A 23,032-nucleotide genomic window follows, 5' to 3' on the forward strand; every position below is an offset into this window, starting at 1 on the left:
GCATTATATTATGTCCTCACAGAGGGCACAGCATTTGTATAAAACATAATCATTGCTACAAAAGACCTAGAGATAAGGGAATCTTGGTTCTTGATTTCTCAGTATGGAACTCAAAAGCTTTTCAGAAAAACTTTTTTGAGATTCTTGTTCTGGAAGTGTCTTGCAGGAGGTTCACTCTCACATGGGTGATAAAGTCCCTGGGAGGTAAATTCATTTTTAGCTCAGAAACAGAGACCAGCCTTCAGGAAGGATGCTTATGAATCCGACCGTTGAGGTTTTGAGAACTGCATTCCGTTTCTTACTGAAACAGAAGAAACTCCCTTTCACCGCCCTGCTGATCAACGTCAGGTTCTGCACTGTGCTCTTGTTCATATGGGGGCAACTGGGCTCGTTGTTTTGAAACTGAGAACAAAATGAAATATTTCTAGAGTCCACCTGAAAAAATTAAAACTGCTGTTGCTTTCCTTTTCTCTTCCATGGAAGGGCTGGTTTGCCCCACTGCCCCTACATTCTGAGCAGGGATTCCACTTCCACGAGGCTGGGACCTGCACGTACTTGTAGCAGCCCCCCTCCCCGCCACCCCACCAACCCCATAAACAGAGAAGCGTTGATTCATGTGTACAGAATCTGTTTAAACAAGGACAGTAAGGAATTTTCTTCATAAGAGTCTCAAGTAGAAGTTATAGATCTACCAGAGAATCTCAGACCTGAGTTTTAGGTTTTTTTTGTTTTTTTTGTTTTTTTTGTTTTTACCCTCATGCATCAGTGATTCATCTGGGGCTGCATCTTGGAAGGAAAACAACACTACTGTCAATTCAAGTAACATCTTAATAAGTGGTTGGTTTGTTTCAGCCTCAGTGAATTAGGCTTATGTGGTGTTGGGTGTTTGCTTACAAGTGATTTGTTTTAGTTTTATCGGGAAATAGAGCATTCACACTTGGTTAAAAAAAAAAAAACGTGCTGGATAAACCTACTTTTGAGGTTCACTCGGTTGTTCTTCCCCCCTATATTTGGTCTTTCCCCACTCACAGCCCTTTCCCTTCCAAACCTTGAGGTCAGTCAATCAAGCAAAAAGGCCTTTTAACCCTGTTCTTTAACTTGTTACAGAGCCCGCCAGAAATACTTTTTTTGTGATACGGCTATGACCTCTTTTTTTCTTTCTTTCTTTTTTTTTTTTTTTTTTAAGTCCTGGGTTTTGTGAAATAGATTTTTCTTGCCGTGCACCTACTCCTCCCCACATAGCAGGATTCCACGTTCTTGCTTGGCTTTTGCTTCTCTTCATGAGGCAAAGGCCGTGTGAGCAGAAGCCACACACTCAGGTTCCCAGGAGCCATAGAACCTCACATGATGTCAGCCCTGGGATCCTGGCCAAGCCCTCTACTTACAGATGAGACTATGAACTTTCACAAAGGTTAAGTGAGCCCTTCAAAGTTATCTGAAAGTTAATGTCCCGACCATAGCTGGAACTAGGTCTCCTAATTCCTGACCTCACCATGTTAAAGAACAGGTTTTAAAAATTGCTAATGAGGTTCTGAAATGGAGTAGTGTTTTCTGAAATATGACGGGACTGGCCTTCTAGCAGTTACTCTGTTCATTTGGGCAGAAGTGTGTGTAGAGACATTAGCTGTCATAAGCTACGTAACACTGGAGATTTTTAGTGTTCTTTTTTTCTCCTTGATTGCTGTTCATTTCCTAGTAACGACTGTATCTGAGTTTTTGTATAAAGTCAAGCCCTTTTGGTAGTAAAATCATAATCTGTCCTAATTATGAAGCGTGTGGACTATTTCAAGTCTGGTGTAATGGAAGAGTAAATGAAAGGAAACTTAACAGGGCCGGTGGCAGCTTGGGTCATGAAGTGAAGAGAGCGTGGGGGGAGCCCCAGGAGACTCCATCATGGACTCAGTCATCCCTGGCCACTAACTGATTGTGTCACCTTCCCGTTCAAAACAAACACCAATAAGTAATTACGTGTGATACTTTTCCTCCTCACACGCCTAGCGTCATTTAGTTTCTGGCATATGATAAATGGCCAGTCGAGGTTTGTTGAAAGAATCAGGGAATTAACTTTTCTGTGTCTTTAGGTTTTCCTTTCTGTAAAATGGGAAAACCAGTCCTCCCTAGATTAAATGTGGTCATAGATGTGAAAGCATTTTGGAAAGTTGTGAGTATGTCTACAAGCACCTAGGTATTATTCCTTTCATCTGTGAGCAGATCAGTAGGGCAGTGAATTAACTCAGGAGGTGCAGAATTATCTGTTGAATATAACGAAATTGAAAAAATTCCCTTCAGAGACTATCTTTGGCTAGGAAGTAGCATCAATAAGTTGGTTTTGTTATCCTGGTTTAATTATCCTGAGTGTGGATCACTTGAAAGGTGACAAAAGAAAACCTCCCAAAAGAGATTTTAGTGTTTCTGAGCATCTGTTCAGTTTTGCTTACTACATAGTCATGTCACATTGGAAATCCTGTTCCAAATAAAATTTTACTTAGCTGTATTTTTTTAAAGCCTTTCTTCTGTTACCTTTTTCCACTATGCTTTATTGTGTGATAGAGACATAGTTTCTTGTACTCTTTCTGGAAAACTATTAATGTCAAAAATAAAAAGAACTCTTACTTGCTTTTTAAGAGAACTTTACAGATATTTCTTGGAAGTCCAAGTTGTTTCCTTAGAATAGGATTAGAGGGGCGCCAGGGTGGCTGAGTGTCAGACTTTGACACTTTGTTCGAGTGTCAGACTTTGGCTCAGGTCATGATCCCGCAGTTCATGAGTTCAAGCCCTGCATCAGGCTCCACACTATCAGAGTGGAGCCTATCTGATAGTGTGGAGCCTGCTTGGGATTCCATCTCTCTTTCTCTCTGCCCCTCCCCTGCTTGCTCACTCTCTCAAAATAAATAAATAATCTTTAAAAAAATTTTTAAGAGCAGTTTAAAAGAAAAACTTTACAGATACTTCTCGGAAGTCCACGTTGTTTCCTTAGAATAGAATTAGAGGGGCACCTGGGTGGCTTAGGCCACCTGAGCCAGTGTCTGACTCTGGCTCAGGTCATGATCTTACCAGTTTGTGAGCTCGACCCCCACTCAGGGCTCTGCACTCTCTCTCCCTCTCTCTCTGTACCTCATGGGATTCTCTGTCTCTCTCTGCCCCCTTGCTCATTTGCACACTCTCTAAAAAATAAATAAGAATTCGAAAAAAATATCCCCATGGGAGCTTTCTCAGGGAATAGGATTTGACACGTGAGAGCACCAAAAAGTTCATGTAAAGATACTCTTACACCAAAAGGTTTGTGTAAAGATATTCTTTCATTTGTCACTCTGACTTGTCATACAGACAGATCTCCCAAAAGATTAATAGAGAATCAGAAAAATTATTAAGATTACTGATTATTAAAACAAATGAAAATTTCTGTATGATACATATTTACTTAAATGTGTTTGATAGTTTTATTATACATGTCAACTATCAACTATGACAAGTAGATGTTTGTGTTTCTTTAGATGGGTAGCCTATGAAAATCCTGACTTCACAGGAGAACAATATATACTGGATAAAGGTTTCTATACCAGTTTTGAGGACTGGGGAGGCAAAAATTGTAAGATCTCTTCTGTTCAACCCATATATTTGGTAAGGAATTCTACTTTTGTATGAGAATATTTAACTGAATTCTGGATTTCCTTAATGTGTACTTCGGGTTCATGTAATACTTAACAGTACAGAAACTATTCTGAGGTTATTTTTAACAGTAATTGCTAATGATCTAGAAGAAAAAAATGTTTTCAAGATGTCTGCTCTACTCATTTCCTTCTCTCTTCCCCTTAAAATTTTTTAGGATTCTTTCACTGGCCCAAGGAGACGAAATCAGGTAATTTAAAAAAGAATCTATTTTTTATAATTAGGGGCCTTCCATTGAAAAGCTGACCTTATGTGTAAAATGTCAGACATTTGGGATATTTTGTTAGTTTTACTTATTTTTATACCTCAAACCATAATTGTATTTCTAAGTTAGATTTAGGTTTACTTTATAAATGCTTGAGAGCATTGACTCATATCTAGATATTTCTTATAAAATGCTCTTCTCGGGGTGCCTGGGTGGCTCAGTTGGTTAGGCTCTTGATCTCAGCTCAGGTCTTGATCTCAGGGTCATGAGTTCAAGCCCTGCATTAGGCTCCATTCTGGACATGGACATACATACATAAAATGTTCTTCTTATGTAAAGTTGAATTTAATATCATTACATAGAATCAATTTGCTTAATACGCTAAGATTAATATCTCAAACAATACATACAGTTATTGTGGTAAACAGTAAAATGAATTTTCATATTTGCTGTGTCTACATTAGACATTTTATACGGTCTCTCACTCAAGCCTTTGCATGCTGTCTGCATCAACTGAAGTGTTACATTTGTTATTTAGGCTTTTTAATGGAAGTGTTCAGAATTCAGACAGCCGTAATTACAGAGGCACAAACACCACTGTAGCCTCCTTTATTGGCATACACAAGATTCTAATAAGTCAGCAAGTATCTTCCATTGAGAGGGAGGAAAACTATATTTCTAAAATACATTTTGTTGTAAATGTTAGAAATGACGAACAATTACTTTTGGCCACAATAAAGCTTTAAAATGCCTCACAGCTTGTTGCGACAGGGTGTTCTATAGAAAGCTGCCTCAACTGTCGGATTGTCCTTTGATGTCTTTGAATCAAATAATCATGAATGGTGTGGCCAGAGTATTTCTAATTGATCATTAATGTAGAAGTGGACAATTAAAGGATTTATAAAATTCATAGCAGTTTATTAACAGGTCATGTTTGCATCATCTCAAAGGCTGCATGGGTTAATATGTTTAGGAAAATAAGCTTACATATTTGTTTACTTTTTCAAAGATTCAGTTGTTTTCAGAACCACAGTTTCAAGGTCGCAGTCTAGGTTTCGAAGAAACAACAAGTCAAATTGATGATTCGTTTTCTACCAAGTCTTGCAGAGTTTTAGGAGGCAGGTAAGTAAAACGGTGGACTGGCAGGGCTTAATCCCCGGGAGAGTAGAATGCACGAATCAGCAAATCTTTAGGGACATCCCTAGGTGTTTGGCACTATATGAAACCACCAACGGTACAAGACCATGTTAGTACTGAGGTGCACCTTGTAGCATCTGAGCACTGGGCAGAGGACATGGGATCGCTTTGGATGGAGAAGTTGAAAATCACCATGTCACTGTGCAATGGGATTCAGACCAGGTTCTCTACTCTCTAGCCTGTCCTGTCACCATAATGGGACTCTAATAATCCCTCAGGTGCCTCCCAAGGTGGATTTTTTTTTTTTTTTTTTTTTTTACAGGTAGATAGGCATTCTTTAAAAAAAGGTTTTTTATGTTTATTTTTGAGACAGCACGAGCAGGGGAGGGGCAGAGAGAGAGACGGAGACAGGCTCCAGGCTCCGAGCTGTCAGCACAGAGCCCGATGTGGGCCTCAAACTCATGGACTGTGAGATCATAACCTGAGCCGAAGTTGGACACTGAACCGACTGAGCCACCCAGGCGCCCCGGTAGATAGGCATTCTGCATGACAACAGTGTAATCATAAGAAGGGAAAGAAAGGCATGAGCCCAAAGTGCCGTGCTGAAAATAGTTTCATAAAAGCTTTACAGGGAGGGGAGAGCCCAAGGTCAGGGAATGTTGGCTAGGAAACACTTGGAGCAAACTGTGCAGAAGGTGATGAGGAATTAAGTCTAATAATAATAATAGTAATAGTAATAGTGTCTTTAATCATACAGTTCTTTATGGTGTAAATAGCACCATCATATTGGTTAGCACTGCACAGTGGAAACAGCACTGGCTTTGCATTCAAGTGCACAGATTTACAGTAGAGATTTTGTTTATTAGCACACACCTCCGTCTCTGTCCTAGTTCCTCTTTATCCCCTGCCCTGCTTCACTTCTTACTACCAGACAGCTACTTTTGTTGTTGTGCATTTGTTGTCTGTCTCAGCTCACCAGAGTGTAGATTTTATGATAGCAGGGACTTCGTTTTGTCCTCTGTCCTATCCCCAGCAGTGGAAAAGTACCTGATCTACAATTAGTCCTCAGTAAGCTTCCTTGGATTAAAAGAACAAACAAAAAGCCCCACCTCTTCTAAGGAAGCATGGAAAATCACCATCTTACTAGTAATGCTGGGGCCCTGAGGGGCTAAATGACTTGTCTAAGTCACTATGGTAGTTTGACTCATGGCCCAGTACCGAGGCGCTGGAAATGAGGATAAAGGGAAGGCATTTGGGAAGGATGTTGGTAGACCCAAGGTGACTGATTAGCTGTGAAGGTTGAAGGATTATTCAGAGAGGACTCAAGGGCTAGAGGATGGTGGCACCCACGAGGGGAGCAAGGAGTACTGGAAGGTGCAGAGATAGAAACTGAAGATTTTGGGGAGAAAAACTTTGTTTCCCAAATGCAAAATTAACAACTGACTTATGAATATTCATTTGCAACACAATGGAAAAAAGTAAACAGGTCTAGATATTTTTGGAGACAGAACAGTTAGCCACCGGCATTGTGTTTTATATATGGCAGGCTATCTATTCTTGAATAGGAATATTCAAATTACATATTGTACACGTCTATGTTTTCTTCCTGTCATAGCTGGGTTGCATATGATGGAGAAAATTTCTCTGGTAATCAGTACGTGTTGGAAGAAGGCCACTATCCTTGTGTCTCCGCGATGGGATGCCTGCCTGAAGCAGCTTTCAAGTCTCTTCGTTTTATAGATGTTGTAAGTATAAAAATGTCAGTGTGAATATGGCGTCACAGAGATGTGTGGTTCATGCAGCTGATGGAAACCAGCAGGGAGGCTTCCTCAGGACTTAAAGTCAGAGGCACAGAAAACAGTTGCAATAGAACGTTCCAGCCTATAACTTTTTGGTCTCTTTTCAGAGCTTTAACATAGAAGTTGACTTTCTTTGCTGTTTTCTCAGACTTCAGGTCAAGGGTGTTCAGTCAGTCGTGGTATAGTCATCAGGGGTTCGTTCAAGGCCCCTCTCCTGTCTTTCTTCCATTGCATACCTGATCCCTATTTTTATTCCTCTCTCCTTTACAGGTACCCATTCTAGTGTGTTTGGGATACAGCTTAGATATTCTTATAAAATGTTTTTTATTTTACTTTATCCTCACATGCACACGTATCCCCGTTGACCTGTGTGGGAATCCCTTCGAGATATATATTTAAAAAGTAGATTTGCAGGATTCCATGTGCATGAATATTCAGCTTCTCTAAGTAATGCCAGATTCCACTACTTGGGATCTTTGCTGGCAGAGCATGTGGATTCATTTTCTCCATCATTGCCATTACTGAATATTTTCTGACTTTTGTCAATTTGAAGAAATTAGGTAGAAAGTATTTTCTCATTGTGTTATGTTTCACCAGTATCTCCTGCACTAGTCATTTGGATTTTCTATTCAGTGAATAGTCCGTTTTTATATCCTTTGCCAAACTCTTTATTAAGTGTTCTGTATCTTTTGTTGTCACTGGGTTGCAGAAATTCTTCATAGTTTTTAAATCTATCGCTTTGTTGTCTTAGAAATTTGCAATCACGTCTTCTCCCAGTTTATCACACATGTGCTCCTTTAGATTATGGTGCCCCTTTTTGCATAGAAACCTTTAATTTTTTTTTTTTTTTTTTAACGTTTATTTATTTTTGAGACAGAGAGAGGCAGAGCATGAACGGGGGAGGGTCAGAGAGAGAGGGAGACACAGAACCGGAAGCAGGCTCCAGGCTCTGGGCCATCATCAGCCCAGAGCCCGACGCGGGGCTCGAACTCACGGACCGTGAGATCGTGATCTGAGCTGAAGTCGGACGCTTAACCGACTGAGCCACCCAGGCGCCCCGAAACCTTTAATTTTTGATGTAGCTAAAGCAATATTCAGTACAATAAAACAGCAAGATAATGTTCCGATTATTCAACTCTGGGTGTGTCTGTAGTTTTGGAAATATTTGTTAGTTTTTTTTGTAGCTGATCTCTTATAAAAAGCTTAAAACATATGTCATCGGTGACTTCAGTTTTACAGGTAGAAAGAACACACATGGATGGCTTTATCTCCTCCCTGCCTGTTCAAATAACTAAAATGTTGACCGTTTCTTTAGATGTGAAAATAGTATCAGTGAAACATGGTATGGTGTTTAAGATTCACTAACTTACAGTGAAATATCTAAAACTTTGGTATTCAACCACCCTAGAATTCTAACAGCTATCTCCAAATATATTTTCAAAAAACAAAAAAACCAAACCCACTGCCGTTGCAGTTTCCAAATGCCTTCCTTCACCTAGTACTTGGTGGATATGCTCAGCCACTTGTGATACTTACGTCATTTCCTTCTAGTATATTTTATATAACCTAATTCCTACACTATACAAACCACCTCTACACACTAATCTGCTCTGTTTACTGGTCGGCAGAAATCTTTGTACATGTCAGGGCACATCCACATCAATGAAGCAGTAAGTTACCACACCCTAACCACAAAACTTTAAGCAGATAGGTAATTTTTGATGTATTATTTATGATCTTAGGATTATTATCATTAGAGCTTAGACTAGGGTCAGTTTCAAACTGTGACTTGAAAAAGAAGCATAATCTGCTTTTTATTTTCTGAAAATGAATGGACTTCTGTGCCCTTGTCCTCTTTAAAATGACTGATGGCTTGAACATGCAGCTTCCACACTGGATTTTTTCTCTCCTTTTAACAATTATTCCTATAGGAAAGTTTGGGAGCATGAGTATAAAGAATCGTTGTCTTATTGACAAAACAACAACAACAACAAAAAAGACATTTGAAAATGCATACAAGGGGAAGTTTCTTTGATTAGGTAATTACCACTGTTACCACTAGACCCCAAAGACAGCCATAGTCCTCTGACCCTCACCATTTATGTCCATGGCTTTCCAGCCCCTCCTTTTCCCTAATAAACAATGGCAAAATTGAAAATAAATTTCATTACAAGTGTTGATTCAATACATATACCCATTCCTTTGTGCCTAGGATATGGCCCCCTCCATATCAGCTTTAAAACACTGTTATCCATAACAGCTAAAACACATATCCATAACAGCTTTAAAACACTGTTATATTTACCCACCTTTCCATGTAGTAGAAAATTTCCTGCCTGTCCTCTCCTTAGCTTCGGAGTGCATGAACACCCAGACCTCCAGGGAAAGGCCAAGCCTGGCCAGAGCTTGTGATTTGTCCGTTAACAAGATATTTCCATGTAAGCTTGAATTATTATCAAAGATGAGTAACAGAACACTGTTTTTGTTCCTATACAGGAATTTTCTGAACCAACAATTATTCTTTTTGAAAGAGAAGGCTTCAAAGGAAAAAAGATCGAACTTAATTCAGAAATAGTTAATCTCCGATCCCTAGGATTCAACACACAGATACGCTCTGTTCAGGTGATTGGTGGCATGTAAGTGAGTTACCTACTTGTTTATTCAATAAGATATTTGATTTTTAAAATTAGGTATGATCAGAGTCACCTGGGTAGCTCAGTCGGTTAAGCGTCCGACTTCAGCTCAGGTCATGATCTCGTGGTTCATGGGGTTCGAGCCACATGTCAGGCTCTGTGCTGACAGCTCTGAGCCTGGAGTCTGCTTCGTGGATTCTGTCTCCCTCTCTCCCCATCCCTCCCCTGCTTGTACTTTGTCTCTCTCTCTCTCAAAAATAAGTAAAGCATTAAAAAAAAAATTTTTTTAAGGGGTGCCTGGGTGGCTCGGTCAGTTAAGTGTCCAACTTCAGCTCAGGTTCATGGGTTCGAGCCCCATGTCAGGCTCTATACTGCAGCTCAGAGCCTGGAGCCTGCTTTGGATTGTGTCTCTCTCTGCCCCTCCCCCAGTCATGCTCTGTCTCCAAAATAAACATTAAAAAAAATTGTTCAAAAAAAATTGTTTTTAATTAGGTTTGATCACATTTCTTTCTATCCTGTGCTACCTTAAACAAATTGAAATATAACCTCTTATCCTCCTATTTTCTGTAAGGGTTAATAATTATGTACCTTCATAATATATTTTTCCTATTGAGAAAAGCCATGTGTCAGGTAGATTTCATCTTTTCATCCACATTTGTAATTTACTTAAGGTAAGGACTTTGTCTTTGGGTACTCTCAAATTCCTAGGGGAATGCTTTGCAAACCAGTGCTCAGTAAACACATTAAGCACTTTTTTTTTTAGCAAGTAAGAAAGGAAGCTGATTTTTCTTCTCCCTTTGAAAGACCAAGTCCTTTGGTTTTAGAGTAAGGGTTTGGATTCTCTTTACCCAGAAATTGATAGCAGATGCTGTGTACAATGATTAAAGGCCAACATGGGAAGATTTTTCTCACGTTATGACAATTTTGAAAGTAAGATATAAAAGTGAGCAAGGACTACCAACATAATGTTTATAAGAAAGTAAATTTCTTTCCCTCATAAAAACAATAGGTATGGCCTCCCTGTATGCATCAGTGTTGGAAGGGCCAACAGTTATTTACAAAACAGTTGTAGATTATTACTGTGGTAGAATTATGGGTGATTTTTTTTTTCCCCAAATGGTTTTAATTTTTTGCTTTTATGATAAAATGACTAAGACGATGACATTTTAAAGTTCCAGGACTAAAAGTAGAGAACACTCTTCCTTGATGTAATAGATCAGCCAGAGAAGAGGGTTGCTGGGTTGCTTGCATGCCGTGTGCCATGACCTTAACTTCTTCGGGGGTGGGCACTAGCATCTTCAGGTGGAAGAGACCAGAGAATCTTCAGTTTTCTGGATTGAGGAAGATTACACCCGTTTTATTTTTATTTTATTTTACATATATATACACATATATATATGTATATATACATATACATATTTTTTTTTTTTTGAGAGAAAGAAAGAGCATGACTGGGGGCGGGGCAAAAGAGAGAGAGAGAGAGAGAGGAGAGTCTCAAACAGGCCCCATGCGGGACTTGATCCAACAACCTTGGGATCACGACACAAGCCAAAATCAAAAGTCGGATGCTCCACCGACCAAGCTCCCAGCACCCCATACCCATTTTAAACAAAACTTTATTATTTTTACTTAACCCTATGTAATACTTATCATGTGCCACACACTAATAAGAACTTTACAAATAGTAACTATTTAAATATAAGATTATTACAACTGAAAAGGTTTTACAAAAACCTCATAGGAGGTACAGGGCAATCTTGCAAAAAGGACTGAATTTCATTGCCCTATTAGAGGAAAAACTTACCTATTTCTCTTCAAGATAGGATCCTGGATGGCTCAGTAGGTCAAGCATCTGACTTGGGCTCAGGTCATGATATCACAGTTCGTGAGTTCCAGCCCCGTGTCGGGCTCTGTGCTGACAGCTCAGAGCCTGGAGCCTGCTTTCGCTTCTGTGTCTCTCTCTCTCTGCCCTTCCCCACTCATGGTCTCTCTCTCTCTCAAAAATAAACAAACATTAAAAAAAAATGGATCTTTGTGGCATACTCCTGTACCAAGAATTTGCTATTTGTCAATAAATGGGTGCTTTAAGTGTTTTAGAAAATAGTTTCTTTTTCTCTCCCAATGTATATTTAAAGTATAAAGCTCCGTGTAAAACTTGGAAGCACTATAAAAATATAATCAGGGGCAACTGTTAAAGGGATACTGCCGCTTACTGTGGTTTTCCACTTCTTTTTCCCAGATGGGTTACTTATGAATATGGCAATTACAGGGGTCGGCAGTTCCTACTGTCACCAGCAGAAGTCCCAAATTGGTATGAATTCAGTGGCTGCCGCCAAATAGGTTCTCTACGACCTTTTGCTCAGGTACTTTATTCCTTTTCTAGACTTTGAGTACTCTTCTCTGCAATCTTTACCTTTTATCGTAAACCTAATTCAACCTTTTAGTTTCGGTATAAAACTGAAGTATAACCTTGGTCTCTGTGCCCCCACTCCTTTAAATTTGGGCTCTGTTTCTGGTGCTGAAAGGTTGTGACGGCTTTCAGAAATGCTACCACACCCAACATCAAAACATGGCGGGTCCCATGCCCTGGGCTGTCCACAGGCAGGCTCCCTGCCCCCGGCATTTTGAAATTCTGACAGACTCTGCATTGAGAAGATCCTAAACCCTCTGAGACTCTTGTGGAGAGCAGTTATCTCTAATCCAACCTCACTTTGGTTTCTGCCTCTATTAATGCTTATTCTGTGCTTCTAACAGTACAACTTATAGATGACTATCGCTGGGGTCTCTGTCTTCCAGAAACGAATTTATTTCAGACTTCGAAACAAAGCAACAGGGTTATTCATGTCCACCAATGGAAACTTAGAGGATCTGAAGCTTCTCAGAATACAGGTCATGGAAGATGTTGGTGCTGATGATCAGATTTGGATTTACCAAGAAGGATGCATCAAATGCAGGGTGAGCTTAGACAAGTGTTTGTAAATAGCATCTTTCTTCAAGTAGATGCTTCCTGAGCACTTTCGTAAATAAATTAGAAGGGTTTTCATGAAAGTATTTTTTAGCTGATAGAACCAATCAAGGAACTTAAAATGCGAGGTAAATCTAGCACTTATCCTAGATGGAGTATTTGTATTTATACTTGATTTTTATATAGTAATAAAAGGAAGTGTCTGGGTTATTCTCCCCTATTTCCTTGATCTTTTATAGTTTTTTTCAATAAGCCCCAGCACTATGGCAAATCATTCTTGATTGGTTGATTTTGGAGGACCCTGCAGACTAGGGTGAAGAGATAATGCCCTGTGTACGAGACAGTCCATTTCCTAATTATCACACCTTGTAAAGTAGATAATGGCCCATCTCCCTCTTGCATCACTCCTGCCATACTAGATGTTAAAAAGTTGAATGTAGTAAGACTTTATTAGAGAAGCTTATGCTTCTGTTGTAGATACTCTTTAACTCCTTGATTTTATGGGCTTGACTGTTTGCTCCCAATTTTTTTTTTTTTAACTCGGTGCCCCATGAGTCAGCAGAAGGACCACTTGTTAATTGAGTCTGTTGTGCTTGAGGGAGAATCATCCTTTCAGCAAGCGGAAGTCATATTTAGACAGGCACAAAAGAAATAGCCTGAGAAACAGAAGTAGCTGGAATTTAGAAGGCATTTTTAAAAAGCCAACTTCTGCTTTGATTATCTTAAACAATTCAAGAAAACTGCCTTTCAGCAGTTATTTCTAATAAACATTTTAGTGATGTTATTTAACTGTGAGATAAAGTATCCTAGATTACCACACTTTTAATCTCAATATATAGTTTTCATAAGCATTTTCTGTAGCAGTATGTGTTCATGTCAGATGAACATGATTGCCACACACTGTTTATATATAAAGGATAGATTTGTTTTTGAAAAGGACCCTTAAAATATTTGCGTGAAAACCTACTTCACTGTATTTGTATTTTATTCTTTCTCTCTTTTTATAGTTGGATAACATGCCTTCTTATAAATGTTTATTGGACATTTCTCATGAAGGAAAGATAAGAGAATAACTGGAATTTCATGTTTTAAAATGATAAAATGCCCTTTTTAGCCACTTCAGTGTTATAGCAGCCTTTCAAATTAGAAATGCAGTCCCATTCCAGAAGGGTCAGGCTAAGCAGAGATGGTTAGGCCAGGGGAGATAGAGCCACAGACCCAGCCTCACATCATTGTCATTTCTGAATGGGAAAAATGTTCTAAGGTTTCCCTTACAAAGGGCAGAAATCTTGAACTTTCTGGCACTCGTGTCATCTGAAGTGAGGGCATAAGTATTTGTTGTTTGATCCCAGTTCCTCTGGCGAAAGTGTCTCATGTGGGGTAAATGAAACTACAACTAAGACAACTTTAAAAATCACTTTGAGCCAAGAACTGATCACGATCCTTGAATGTGTCTCACCTCTAAGCAGTCTTATCTGTCTGTAAGCAGATAGCAGAAGACTGCTGCCTGACAATCGTGGGGAGCCTCGTGACCTCAGGCTCCAAACTGGGCCTGGCCCTTGACCAGAATGTCGACAGTCAGTTCTGGAGCATGAAGTCGGATGGCAGAATCTACAGCAAGTTGAAACCAAATTTAGTTTTAGATGTCAAAGGTAAGAATCATTTATTTTCTCTGTTGTGTCTGTCTGTACTCAACTAAAGATCTAGTTTTTACTTTTGAAAATGAGCATAGTGAGAGATCCCATACTGTGCACCAGCCACTGTGCTGAATGCTGAACACTTTACTTACCTGAGCTCAGGGCATCTCTAGAGCAACCCTGCGAGCCCCGTGGTATGCCCTCCTGTCCCATTTTACAGTCCAAAAAGTGAGGGTCAGAGAGGTTAATCATCTCATACCCAGAAGTGCCTTGGTGGAATGCAGACCTAGGCTGACTTCAAACTATTTGTCTTTTTTTGTTTGTTTTGTTTTCTTGTAACAGTGTTAGATTAAAAATCACAAAAAGCCCTGATTCCGCAAGTAGAGTGGAGGATTCTCATGCACATGCATGTATCAACTTTACAAGATAGTTTCAAAATCAAAGAACTGTGACTAAATTGGAAACATTTTTTTTTGAAAAATATAGAATCATGTTTGTTATGTGATCAGTTTTGTAATCTTTATGAGCTAGTCTCATCGAGTGTTTTTTATTCTCTTAACGTGTATTTTTATTGGGTACCCAGTATGTGGCAGACTCTTTGCTAGATATGGGTACCAAAGTAGGGGAGAAAAATGCTTGGCTTCAGAGAGCGTACATTCTAGAAGCTCCATAGGGTGGCAGTCAACAAGGAATAAGGATGCCTGGCTTCTAGTCTTGACAAGAAATGTGGGACTCTAGGAGCTTCCTCCGTAGGTCTTTGCTTTAAAGCTCCAAGGTCCCTTCCTAAAATTCATTATAAATTAGTCCAGTGTCTCTTGAGTATGTTTGTGAACTCTCAGTATATCTACTTAAGGTAGCCAGATGCAGTAGTCACTTGCCTCGTTAAACTAAATTTAAATCTCTCAGAATATGGGAGAGTGGTGCCATCTTGTGGACATGAAGGAGTAGAACCGCACGGCCCACGTCCTGTGCAAGGGAGATACAGATACCTCTCTGGTACAGGAGTAGACTAGGATTTTCATTAGCTACAGCTGTGGAGCCATTTGTTACCTGCTAACATTGCCCTAAGACTTATAGGTTACAAGAAAGATGCTTGGTCTGATATCTCCTGATATCTGGGGAGGGAGTCGTTTGGTAGACAGCAAGTATTATTATTGGAAGAGGATTCCTCCTTGCTTTAAAAATATCGAAAGTCTGGTATGATCTCAATTCTTCCTATGTCCTTTCTCAAGGACTTTCTAGTCTTCATGATTCTAATTAGGTAATGTACACAAAAAGAATGTTAATATACCATAATCTTAATGAAACAAGACGACACTGTGATCTTCATACATCCCCAAATCTCAAAGGAATATATAGTATGTGTGTCTTAATGGAGACAGTGGGATTTGGTGGTGGTGGTAACTTCTTTTTCCCCCACTACAAACTTACACATAAAGGCCCCAGGCACCTTGTTCTTGTATTCTGTGCAACACCTAGATGTGCAGAGGCTCTGGATTATCAATGATGATATTATACTCCTCTTACAAGAGATCCAGAAGGTCTGAAAATTTAGACTGATATTTTGTAAATGCTTAAAAGAGAATAAGAACATTCAATTCCTCTTGGCCTGAGGATGCAATAGATTCCAATACCAGTCATACTACCTCACATCTACACGAACAGATTTCTATTTCGATGGAGTCCATGGTGATAGCACCTTGCTGCAGAGACTTACGCTAAAAAGGGATAAGGTATTTGAAGGTATTTATTCCACACTGGGGAAAAAAAAAAAGAAATCAGACAACACTTTCATGTTAAAAAATGGCCTCATGGCCTCTTCTTTCAATGGGGAAGTATCTAAATATCTAGTAGGCACCCTTGGAAAATATTCTTACATTCCGGTGAAAGGAGTTTACGGAGACCATGCTAATTTTACATTACTGAACACAGCATCTCAAGTGCTATGAATCTTCATACACCAAGTGAGTTCCCAGTGGTAGGAGTGTTGCCCTGTCCCTGTATCTGGCTGTCAGTCCCACTTCCCCTGTGCCCTCATGAAGCCATTTTTCATTGTTCATGTAAAACCTGTTCCATCTGACAATTCCACTAGTTTCCAGCCTGCCTTTTTTCCTCGCTGGTATCTCAAACCCATGATCCCACCATTGAATATATTTCACAATCTCTTTCTTCCTTTTCCCTTCTCTAGATTCTTCCATTCCACACATGCCCATACATACACCCTCGTTTCAGACATCTAAAGAGTAACTGTGGACTAGCTTTTAAGACTCAAGTAGGAGAAGGAGCTGTTGGTGCTCCTATGATGGGATTTTAACACACCCAACAGTAGATTCACCCTCTTTGCCCAGGGATGTGTTCCAGGGCTTTCCTCCCTGCTTTTTTTTCCCAGAGACACCATTTCGTTTTATTATGTGCCTTTTCTTTCTTTCAGGGGGTACACAGTATGACCAAAATCACATCATCCTCAACACTGTCAGCAAAGAGAAGTTAACACAAGTCTGGGAAGCCATGGTCCTATAAACCTGAATAAAGAATGCAGGAGGAATATTTCTGGAGGTCTTCCAGCTACGTGTAAAAAAACAAAAACAAAAACAAAAAAAATGACTGGTAACAGACAAGCCAAGAGGAAAGTGGACTTGCTCCTTCTTCAGTAACTCTAAATCCACGCTTGAATGACACTGCCATGACCTGGACTATGTCTCATCTTTTCAAAAGACTATATAATGAGTTTTAAACCAATAATTTGTCCTTCTTTCATTTCCTTTCTGCAGCTGCTTAAAAAGGTTGCCTCAATAGCAGCTTTTGGGTGTTTTTAGAAAATGTTATATCAAGACTCTGTACATTTTAAATTATTTCCAAAGATAGTGACAGGAGAGAACAGAAACAGACTTGAATATACTTTGTGGGCCTACAAATCTCTTACACTTCAAAGGGAAGGATAAGGGGCACCTGGATGGTTCTGTCAGTTGAGCATCCAACTTCAGCTCAGGACATGATCTCATGGTTCATGAGCTGGAACCCCGCATCGGGCTTGCTGCTGTCAGGACAGAGCCCACTTTGATACTTTGTCTCCCAGACTCCACTGCTCACACGCTCTCAAAAAAAACAAAACAAAACAAAAAAACAAAAAATTTTTTTTAAAAAGTAAAGGGAATGAGAAAAGCTCAAGTTTGTAAGGCAGAAGATTGTTTAGCATCGGAGAAGAAATATCAGGCCAATAATTTTGGTCCTACTGTTTTCTGTAATCAATTATGCTCTATAGCAAAGTGGGGAAAGGCTTATATGACACTTTAAGGAACTAAGTAAACAAAATACTATTTTCTTAGTACTAAAAGTTAATAAATTTATAAGATTTCTTGTCAGGTCTGCTAACATTAGCAGGATTTGGATTATTTTAACCCACTTGTGGGCTGGCCTAGAATGTCACAAATAAGTGGTGTTTAATGCTTTTCTTACAGATGCTACGGAACAGTGTTACCGTGACCTAATTTACTAGCCTATCCTCTCATCTACGATTAGTTCTGAAGTAAACGTTATATAATCCTTCGCTAAACTCCAGTCTTTAGCCTAATTTCCTGCCTTCCTTTCCCGCTGCATTGGCACAAGGCCTGCATGGAGTGCGGCCACTGCCTTCTGGTAGCGGTAAAAAGAGGTGGAAGGTTCAAGATGACGACCAGCAATTCTCTCCAGAACGCGAACAAAAGGAGGCCTTAAGCAAGGCTGGTCAAATTTCAGAACTCTGAAAACCCTAAAATGCAGATCTCAATGAAAAATGAAATAGTTTAACTGCTGACAATACACGGACCCATAGGTTCAAACAGTGTATTCTCGTTTGAACAAAACTGCTAAACATTCTTTGGATAGACTCTTCCCCCTTTTGTCCATATTTCATTATCCTTGTTAATAATACTGGTGCTCTGGTCACAGGAAGAACAAATCTCATTTCCTTTTTATCTGTTCCAGTGTTTCCACTTCCTAACCATTGCTCCTGCCTGGAGGCAGTTGTGGTCAGTAGCTTATCTTGGGTTTTAAAGGAACACCTGCACGTGTCCAACGGCTGCCAACAGTTCTTGTTCTTAGATGATGTGGAGCTCCGATTTTAGGCCTCTGTGCGGATCACTACAGTGTGCTGGGGTCATGTTGCAGTAGCCTGTTTTGAATTTATCTCGAATAAACTGGTTTCTGGTTAACTGTATTGAGGAGATGTGCGAGCGTCCTTGCAGTAGCCCTTTCAACGCTTCACCGGGGCAGATTAGACACAGATGACTGCGGGGGAGGAGGCAGTGCTGGATAACGGCGGGGAAAAGTTTCTTTCCAGACTCCTTGGTGAAGAGAGAGGACATGAGGGTAAGTGAGGCTTTCCCTCCCCTCACTATACCACCCCGACGCCCTCAAGAAGAGTGCTGGGACTGTTCACACGGAAGTCAGAAATGGCCAGTACTGACGAGAACACCACTTACTTTCTCTTAAAATGTATTTGGGGGGCGCCTGGGTGGCGCAGTCGGTTAAGCGGCCGACTTCAGCCAGGTCACGATCTCGCGGTCCGTGAGTTCGAGCCCCGCGTCGGGCTCTGGGCTGATGGCTCGGAGCCTGGAGCCTGTTTCCGATTCTGTGTCTCCCTCTCTCTCTGCCCCTCCCCCGTTCATGCTCTGTCTCTCTCTGTCCCAAAAATAAACAAACGTTGAAAAAAAAAATTAAAAAAAAAAAAAAATGTATTTGGGCCGGTGAGACCAGCAATTCCAGAGAAAAGCCCTCATCCAGTGTTACCAAATGAGTGTGTAATAGGCACAGACTGAGTATCAGGTTACTCAAGTCCATGTCCAAAGCTAAAAGCTTAGTATCTAAGGTGCAGGAGCGAGGAGGAATGCCACAGGAAATAAACACTTACCTTGAATGAAGGTCACAGACTAGAGATTCAAAAGCTGCAATGGGCTTATTGGCGAGATAACTAAGTACAGGCATTTAAGGTGAGAAACTGGAGAAGGGTTGCAATTTCCACGGACGAGTCCTCAGAGGAGCATGTTTTAGTTGGTGAAAGAGGCCTAGCCCTCATGCTAAATGTAAGGGTTTTAAAAAGTTAGAAACTTTACCATCACCTTCCATTTTCTTGAGACTAAACAACCAAATCAGCTAGATTTTTATATGTGACCCTAAGAGATTTACAACTTTGAGGGTGGTTACGACCACAGTAAAGCAAAAGAAGCCTTGTCCAGTTGGATTCATCAGTGAGCACTTTTTTAAGAAGTAGCTTTATGCTCTTCATGCCACCCTCCACCCATATGCCAAAAGTTTTAGTATCTCACAAACATTAATAAAAGACTTTGAGCTACTAGAACAGAAGATGCCACAACAATGTGCAAATCTGGTGTGAAAAACAGCTTGAAAAAAACAATGCAATTTTCGCTGACTTTATAGACAAGTCCAAGTGTGGATATTTTCGTGTCATGTCTTCCTTACTCGTGTGTCCCTGGTGCTTGGGTCAGAGGACCTCTCGGCAAACAAGAATGCACGGATGTCGAGCAGGGTGACGTGCAGAGAGGGTGGTGGTATGGCTAGAAAAGGACTCTCTGTGCTCAGTTCAAAGAACAAGAAATTACTGGCAAATAGGTGTCTGTATTTTTAAACTTGTATCACGGAACTCATCATCTAATCTGGAAAGTGATGGCTACTAGAAATTTGGGGCTGAGAGGCACTCACCGAATAAGAGCCAACAATCACCAAACTGAGAGTTTATTTAAATGACATTAATTACAGTCTTTCCTCTCGCATGTCCTCTTTCTACCTTCAGGAAGGCTTCTGGAACTTTAGAGAAAGGGAAGGTTTTTTCAATAACTGGCTGAATCTGTAAGACACAAGAAGAAGTTGATTGGAGGGGAGGAAAGATGTAGGTTTTCAAGGCAGATGGGTCAACGGTGTCCTCACCATGTCCCTTGAGGCCAGTCTCCCGGTTCTGTCTCATGCACCTAGATGAGGAGCTGACCACCACGCCACAACGGCGGCCCCACTCCTGTCTTTTCTCCTGCCTCACTGCGTCCCTGGAAGGTAGCTGTGCTGGGTCGTGTCACTCTCCTATGCAGAGCCCTTCCACAGCTCCCAGCCACGCATTCAAAGGCCACCACCATCCCAACCTCGGCCCGCATACAGACTCCACACTTTACCAAAATGGCCGACTCATCACTGTCTGAACAATGGGAATTTGTGCCCCTCTGTCAGTTCTACCACCATCCCAGCCCAGGTCTCACACTACCCTTCCCGACCTCCCAGTTTGCAGTACATTCTCTCGGAACTGCTATGGAACTTGGATGGCCCTCCACACAGACTGCCCGTCACAGCTGCGTATTCGTCTCAGCCACTCTGTTGGGTAGGGTAAACACCCAACGGGGCATCCCAAGGTTTTGCTGTATGTATCTCTGTGGCCCCCTTGTAGGCAGTGTACAGAATAAGGGCAGATTCTTTTTTATAATGTGTTAAATGTTTGGCCTATCAGCCCAAGCTTACAGTACCTGTGGCACAGGCCACCTCTTTTGCACACCAGCCCCCACACTCAGCGCAATGTAAGGCACAGGACAGGCGCTTAATAAATGTCACCTAGGTGAAAACCACTAAGATAACTGGGAAGCAAGAATCTTACGTGGGTTCTTTGGGTTTCAGGAGAACTGTCCGGGGTGGAACTGTCCTGAGAGGGTTTGCCAAATGGCAGAGCAGCTGGTTAGAATGTTCAGGAAAGCCACCTCGGCCAGCTCAGAAGTGCTGGAATGCTGCTGGTTCTGTTTACTGTATTGTTAGTACTGCCAGCAACCTCCTTCCGAACGGACGTCCCACTTAGTACCCTCTCTCCTGATGCAAAAATCCAACCGAACTCTTCCTTTTCCAAACTTCCAGCAGAAATCAGTAATTGTCCACTGGGTATTTCAGAGGACGGTCTCCCACAGCTCCATAGACAGGGAGGAGGGGTCAGAAGGCATAAGCCAGTGCATACACTTTACTAGAAAGATGTGTTCTCGTGGGGTTCAGAGGCATCTAAAGTAGTTTCCTCTCATGTGAACTTTATAGCCCTGTCACCAGGAGAGTATCTTGGGCTTCAAAAGTTGCCTTCTCCAAAGAGTTTAAAATTCTTTTGTACCCACAAATCACGATAAGCTCATGACAGAAGTAACAGCATGTATTGTCCTCTTTTAAGCACTCTATGGATTTTACCCCATTTAATCCCTAAGGCCACATTATGAGGTAGGTAGCAGTATTATTTCCATTTACAGATGAGGAAATCAAGACCCAAAGTTAAATGAGTTGTCCAATTTCACGTGTACACATGTACACTCCCATCCACACTGGGGACATTACTGATTAACAACCACAGTCCTCCCCAGCAAGCTAAGCATGACCTCAGAATCTTTTTCAACTCCGCAGTCACTAGGAACAGACATAAGCTGGCTCCCCAAATGAAACCTATCTGCCTCCTCTGGTAAATAAAAATGGAAGGCACTAAAGTTGTTTCCTGCATATCGCACATGAAACTTCCTGAACCTAGCACTCTCTTTAAAGCCCCTGGGACATTGTTTTTTGAGTGCTAATTACCTAAAAAGGAACCACCTGAATGCAGGCTTAAAATGCAGTGTCCTTGGGGCGCCTGGGTGGCTTAGTCGGTTGAGCATCTGACTTCGGCTCAGGTCATGATCTCACGGTTTGTGAGTTCCAGCCCCGCGTCGGGCTCTGTGCTGACAGCTCAGAGCCTGGAGCCTCCTCCTGATTTTGTGTCTCCCTCTCTCTCTGCCCTCCCCCTCTCACGTTCTGTCTCTCTCTCTCTCAAAAATAAATAAACGTTAAAAAAAATTCTTTAAAATTCAGAGTCCTTGGTCTCCAGTTAGAACAACTAAGCCAGAATCTCTAGGGGGTGGGGTGGGGTGGAGACCATGCATTTTCAGTAAGCTTTCCAGGTGAGTTTAGTGCCCACTGGAGCGGGAATCCCCGCAGCCTTTTGCCTTAATCTTAGGATCCCTGACTTGTGTCAGACACATTCATTCAGAATCACACAAAGATTGACCAAGTGTCTACCCTCTAAATGTTAGGCACTAACCCAGAGCAGCTAGACAAAACAGGCTCCTGAGGGTAAACCAAGGAAAGAAAGGAGGCAATAACATCAGCTTTTCACTGAGCTTTGAACACCGGCAACAAAAGCAACACAGCCACGGTGTTACAGTCGGTCAGGGAGAACCGTGAAGCCACCTGCTCAACTCTAGAGCGAATGCCCAGGCTCGGCTAGCTATGCTCACTTTAGAACTCTGACCGGAGACACAGACCCCGAACTGATGACACAGCCGGCCTGCAGTGACCGCACACTTTAATCTGGCTGGTCAGGCCTATTGTGCCGAATAACCCCAGAGGGCTGACTGGGCCATAATGAGTCATTCAGCTGTTCCCATAAGTGACAATGAAAAAAAAGGCTTTCGATCAACAGGCAGGCAGATGCCACTGTTGGCTGAATAGGTGACAGCAAATGGAGATTAACTGGATAATGGAGCAGTGTCTACATATAGCCTCACATCAGACCTAGAATGCTTGTTTGTTACGGACAAAGAGATCAGAGTCAAAATCCAGAGAGGGGAAAGAAAGGTTACTCCCAGTGAGGTGGGGACATTTATGTGATGACACTGCTATAGTCCAGCCGGCACAGGGAGCCCTGTTATAAAGCGGGTGGGCTCACACCACACTTCCCGCTACGCAGATGCACGGGGCCGGCAGCTGACTGGGAGACGCTCATGGCAGCAGCGTTCATTTGGTCTTGGACCCAAAGTCAGGCCCTCCTGGTTGTGCCTTACCTTTCTTACACAAAGGCTGTAAAAGCCAGACCCCAGGACTTGGCACCTGCTGCCTGACATCCCTTCTGTGAGAACACAGGGACGATGGGAACCTCAACTGCCTGGCGTGGCCTCGGAATATTGTTGCTTACAGCTGCTGGGCAAGCCTCCTTGTCTCCGAGGCAGAAACTC

At 41.4% G+C, this 23,032-nt stretch overlaps 2 protein-coding genes and 1 long non-coding RNA gene across 8 annotated transcripts in view; 1 reads left to right on the top strand and 2 right to left on the bottom strand.

Annotated features, from left to right (window-relative positions):
- Window positions 1-18,240, top strand: part of CRYBG1 (crystallin beta-gamma domain containing 1) — a 186,400-nt gene extending 168,160 nt beyond the window's left edge. For all 3 annotated transcript variants that reach the window (XM_086707515.1, XM_025925497.2, XM_086707516.1), the window contains 9 exons: window positions 3,495-3,621; window positions 3,827-3,859; window positions 4,884-4,996; window positions 6,627-6,756; window positions 9,307-9,446; window positions 11,683-11,806; window positions 12,240-12,398; window positions 13,898-14,060; window positions 16,477-18,240. In XM_086707515.1, coding sequence (XP_086563641.1) covers window positions 3,495-3,621; window positions 3,827-3,859; window positions 4,884-4,996; window positions 6,627-6,756; window positions 9,307-9,446; window positions 11,683-11,806; window positions 12,240-12,398; window positions 13,898-14,060; window positions 16,477-16,565 — 1,078 coding nt within the window. In that variant the 3' untranslated portion in view covers window positions 16,566-18,240. The remainder of the gene's footprint in view (window positions 1-3,494; window positions 3,622-3,826; window positions 3,860-4,883; window positions 4,997-6,626; window positions 6,757-9,306; window positions 9,447-11,682; window positions 11,807-12,239; window positions 12,399-13,897; window positions 14,061-16,476) is intronic.
- LOC147581125 (uncharacterized) lies at window positions 4,198-13,978 on the bottom strand. The gene is made up of 4 exons (XR_015251445.1): window positions 13,868-13,978; window positions 9,120-10,774; window positions 7,875-8,942; window positions 4,198-7,639 (listed from the first exon to the last, which is right to left on the bottom strand). It is a non-coding gene; the product is annotated as an uncharacterized LOC147581125 (long non-coding RNA).
- A 1,519-nt stretch (window positions 18,241-19,759) lies between the features above and the next one.
- Window positions 19,760-23,032, bottom strand: part of RTN4IP1 (reticulon 4 interacting protein 1) — a 154,832-nt gene continuing 151,559 nt past the window's right edge. For all 4 annotated transcript variants that reach the window (XM_086707521.1, XM_086707519.1, XM_086707520.1 and 1 more), the window contains exon 9: window positions 19,760-19,887. In XM_086707521.1, coding sequence (XP_086563647.1) covers window positions 19,780-19,887 — 108 coding nt within the window. In that variant the 3' untranslated portion in view covers window positions 19,760-19,779. The remainder of the gene's footprint in view (window positions 19,888-23,032) is intronic.

This window comes from Puma concolor, chromosome B2 (assembly GCF_028749965.1).
Source record: "Puma concolor isolate L17-30 chromosome B2, mPumCon1.1.hap2, whole genome shotgun sequence".
Lineage (NCBI taxonomy): Eukaryota > Metazoa > Chordata > Mammalia > Carnivora > Felidae > Puma > Puma concolor.